Source organism: Morone saxatilis, unplaced genomic scaffold, assembly GCF_004916995.1.
Source record: "Morone saxatilis isolate NCDOM2014 unplaced genomic scaffold, NCSU_SB_2.0 Contig9, whole genome shotgun sequence".
Classification (NCBI taxonomy): Eukaryota; Metazoa; Chordata; class Actinopteri; family Moronidae; genus Morone; species Morone saxatilis.
In genome coordinates, this window is record NW_023340268.1 from 5,648,685 (window position 1) to 5,653,126 (window position 4,442).

The window sequence follows — 4,442 nt, forward strand, 5'->3', positions numbered from 1 at the left end:
GTTTTTAACTGGTTATGAAACCATCAGCGAGAAGACCAGCTATTTCTTTGTCGTAATTCTTAATAACTAATGGGTCCGATTCCCCTGAAATCCATTAAATGAGGCAATACAAACACTACCACTTTTGTCTGCAGGGGTCCCGAGAATCACCACGTAATAAAGGTTCATAGTTTCTGCTTTAAGCAACAGTTGTATAAGAAATCTGTAGGTAAGAGAGACAATCACCAGACATCTTATTAAGTGGAATTATCCCATAGTAATGATAACTGCTCATTACCTCCACCAGTTGAATCTCCAGCACCACCAGCGCCTGACATGGACTCCAGGCGACCCACCGCCACCTCCAGCCGCTGCACCAAACTCGCCAACTCAGCCATATCTGCGAGAGGGAGAAAACCATTCAGTACCTTTAAGGGGTAAACACTATATTTTAGCTGTCTAAACAAGATTTAAATCCCCTCCGGGCACAAGTCTTTTTTTTTTTTTCTTCAATTTTAGAACATTTGCCCCTGAGGTGAGTTGCTCTTAATCGTCGAGGCACAGTGCTACTTCCTGTTCTAGTAGTCTTCTAATTGGGGACTGAATTACTCCTGAGACCCAAGGTGATGGCAATTACTGCAATTAACAAACAGCAGTGCTCTGAATCCTGGGCTTTTCTTGGTTGATTTAGTCCTACGAGGCTCGGTGGTACTTTGAGCCTGCAGTCAACATCAGCGTTAACATTTTTGAGAGGAACATGGCAAAGGCTGTTAGACCCATTAGACATACCGGAACATGTCAATTCCAAAAGATATGCTGTTTACTATCAGGATTGACAAAGAAAAGCCTCAAATGCTCATTAAAAAATAAGGAGCACGAAACATGTGACGTTTGTTTTTTGCATTTCAAAAAATTACTATAAAGATTATTGCATTATCTATAAAGGTTACAGATTCATTGTCCGTCAATCGAGTAATTGTTGTTGCTTTATTGACACAGATTGTTATTACAGACGTTCCAAATAAATTTTTTTGTTCGCAACTCATTAAAAAACGACTACTTCTGACGTCTCGGAAGAACTTAAAGACTAAACAAGACATATATGAACAGAAGATCTTTACAAAGTTTGTGTAGCATAAATACGTCTTTTCTCTCTGCTTTTATATCCCTGCAGTTATCATACAGCATACAAAGGAAACTGGAATACTCCCGCACAGATATTTTGTGCACACCAGTTTCTAATGAAAGTTATCACCGTCTAGAATTTGTATAAATAGACTAAAAAAAACAACTTTAATTTGCACATTTTAAGGAAGCTCTTTTAGGCCCTGCAGTCAATTCCACCTTTAGACTGACTGAGTGACAAAAAAGAAGGAAGAAAGAGTCTGTTAGTAAGCAGGTCAGGACTTGCTGAGTAAAGTTATGTAGATCATTACCAGTTACTGCAGGCTCTCTGCAGAACGCAAACCTGCCCTGTAATCCCAACTATGTCGTTTGCAGTCGCTTGTATGTTTCACAATAAAACAGTTTCAAACTTAAAGGCAGCAGCTATAGCCTAAATATAGTCTCTATAGTCTGCGTGCCAAGATGCAAACTGATTCTCCTGACTTACCCTTTTAAGTACAAGATTAACCAAGTTCAATCCGAGTCTAGCATAATCTTACAGATAGACACACACCTAATGAGAAAGGCTAACATTACATAAGACGGCTGTAACCTGACGCTGCCTTCATCCGTGTGACGGAGTATTTCCAGTCTCAGGTACTTAAACCTGGCTGACGGTGAATGGAGACTCACAGACCACTCTCACTAATGAGGTCCACGCAAGATAAACCCGCCGTCTCACTTTCGCTACGGAGGGACGGAACCAAATCTTTACATATCTAATGACTGAGACGGCGCTTAACATTTTTTGGCTGTGACAGATGAAGTTAGAGGCACATTTGGACATTCACTCGCTTTCCTGTGTTTTAATAATGGAGGGAATGGAGTAGATGGTTTGCCACATAAAAGTTAATTTTGGTACCAAAATGTCTGGTCAATATCATAATCTTGTTTTCTTACTCTGTGATCAGATAGATGCTGATCTAATAGAGGAAATGTCAATCTTATTAGGTTCTTGTGTGTAGACAACATTTCTTTATTTCTTCTGGGAAAGAAAAACATGTTTGTCTCAAAATAGGCAATCAAAAAAAGTATTGTTAATATATTGGTACCAAAAATTGTGCATATCTATACTGGAAGATTAATCAATCAGCATTACCTCTCTACATTTTTGGTACTGATCAATATGTACCAATACCAGCCTCTGAATGCCAGCTTTTTGGTACTAAAATGTCTGGCCAGAGTCATAATCTTGTTTACTTAATGTTGATTTGAGTTCCAGATTTGATTTTAGATCATTATATTTAGGGCAAGTTCTTATAGAGCTGCATGTGATTAGACAGCGATTAACATTCAAGAACTTTGTCTTCTGTTGTGAAAAATGGCTTAGTATCTCGTATCAAACAATGTCTAGCGATGCAGGCCCGAGCTGACAGACGACATCTTAAAAAGTTCAGACCTTAAGGAGATGCAATGACTTCAAATTTGGAAACGTTTCAATGTTGTAAGCAGAATAATGGCCCCTTTTAAAACAGGGTGAGGCCGGTTATACATTATTACAGCCCTAAGGCTATTAAATGAAGTCATATCAATAGGTTAGTGTATCAGCAGCATTATATTACTACAACTCAAAACACTTAACTTGAGCTACTTCAGCAGCGGTGGTGACACGTTCTCACATTTAAAAAAAAACAGACAACATTTTGAGAAGTTCCTGATGTTCCTACAGCAGACGTGACATTTCAAAATGCCTCAACTTCCCCTTTTTTCTGCCTCACCCATTCAGACAGAGTTGTAAATGAACTTCTCCGATAAAATTAGATTGTAGCAGGACACACACACACACACACACACACACCACTACTACCCTTGACCTAAATGTTCACAGCCACAGAAGCCTTTTACCTGCAGATACCAGAGTTCAACCCGTTACACTTCCTGGTCTCAGCTGAGAAATGACTCACCAGTGATACAGGAAGGGAGTGGCCCCTAAAAAGGTGTATGTGGGAGTAATGCACAGCAAAAAACACAAGCACCTACATGTGAGAGTTGCTTAAAAAAAAGGTACTGTAGATGACAAACTGTAATGTTCATTACTACACTAACAAACTTCCGGTTCTGCTAAATTGCAGATCCCTCAGTGGGGCACTTTGAGCTTCCTGGATTTCCTGTTACGTCAGTTTAGATGCTGCAGAACATTTCCTATAGTGCACTAAAAGTAAAGTGGCCGCATATGTTCAAACCAAGTGCTGACCATAAAGGAAAACAACACTTGTCAGGGAAGTAGGAACAACTTTCCAGAGACATGCGGGCAGATATAGCAACGACTCAGTCCAGGGAATAATGCCTTTCATAACATTTTCCTTAGATTTGAGCACTATAAAAGGCAAGACGGCCAAGACTTGGGCCTAATGGCGACTTCGGGGATGGAGGAACCCGAGTCTACGTGTTGGTACAGCAGCTTGTTTTGAGTCACACTCACACACACACACACACACACACACTGTTGGCAAGAACTAAATCCACAGCTGGGAATAGTCCCAATATTTAGTCCTGTTTTAGCAATGGTCGCTCAAAATTACTAACCTCGCGAGGTAGCTGGACTCTCAAGATCACGAAATCACGCAAAGGCTTCAATCTGCGAGTGTGTGGCCTGACTACAGTGGCATCGGACCAATCAGCGTCCACTGAGGAAGTGCTGGCAGCTACGGGCGTGTGAGAAGACACTTGTTTGTCAAAACAACAATGGCAGCTGCTGCTAGCATCAGTTATAGCAGAACTGGAGAGTATTTCTTCATTAAAGAAGAGTAAAGAAAAGATGTTTCCACTCTCCTGCTGACTGGCTTTCAGTAAGAGTTTGATGTTATATGGTTGGTTTAAGTATTTCCAGACGGTTTCTAACACTTTTTTTTAACCACAGACAGTGTAGGGAAGTCATGAAGTATTGAGAAACAGACTAACTGATTGTTGGTTTCGGTCTTTTCATTGGATTTGTTGACAGTTACGAAACTGGAGAACATCACCAGCCTTACCCTTTAAACTAAATGTCACCTGCCAACATGAGTGTTTGTTTTACTAAGAAGAAGTGTGAAGTAAAGATCTGTGTACTTTGTTTTGCAGAAGGGCGTGTGCTACTTTTTGCCTTCAAACAAAAAAAAACTAGACAAAAAGGTGTTTGAATTCATAGAAAGCAAATACACCAAACACAACACCCTTAGATAAGAGGATCTATGAAAAGATGCACCCAGGAGCATATTTACTACTTCTTATTCATTATAGCTTTCGCTGGTCTTCCTCCAGCATGTAAAACCCTGCAAACATATATTCATAAAGCATACTCTGGTGGACATATGGCAGAA

The 4,442-nt window shown here is 40.1% G+C and overlaps 1 protein-coding gene across 1 annotated transcript in view; it reads right to left on the minus strand.

Moving 5' to 3' along the window:
• Positions 1–387, minus strand: part of cap1 (CAP, adenylate cyclase-associated protein 1 (yeast)) — a 9,275-nt gene extending 8,888 nt beyond the window's left edge. The window contains exon 1 of the mRNA XM_035681912.1: positions 278–387. Within this exon, the coding sequence (XP_035537805.1) occupies positions 278–377 (100 nt within the window). The 5' untranslated portion in view covers positions 378–387. The remainder of the gene's footprint in view (positions 1–277) is intronic.
• Between the last annotated feature and the right edge of the window lie 4,055 nt (positions 388–4,442).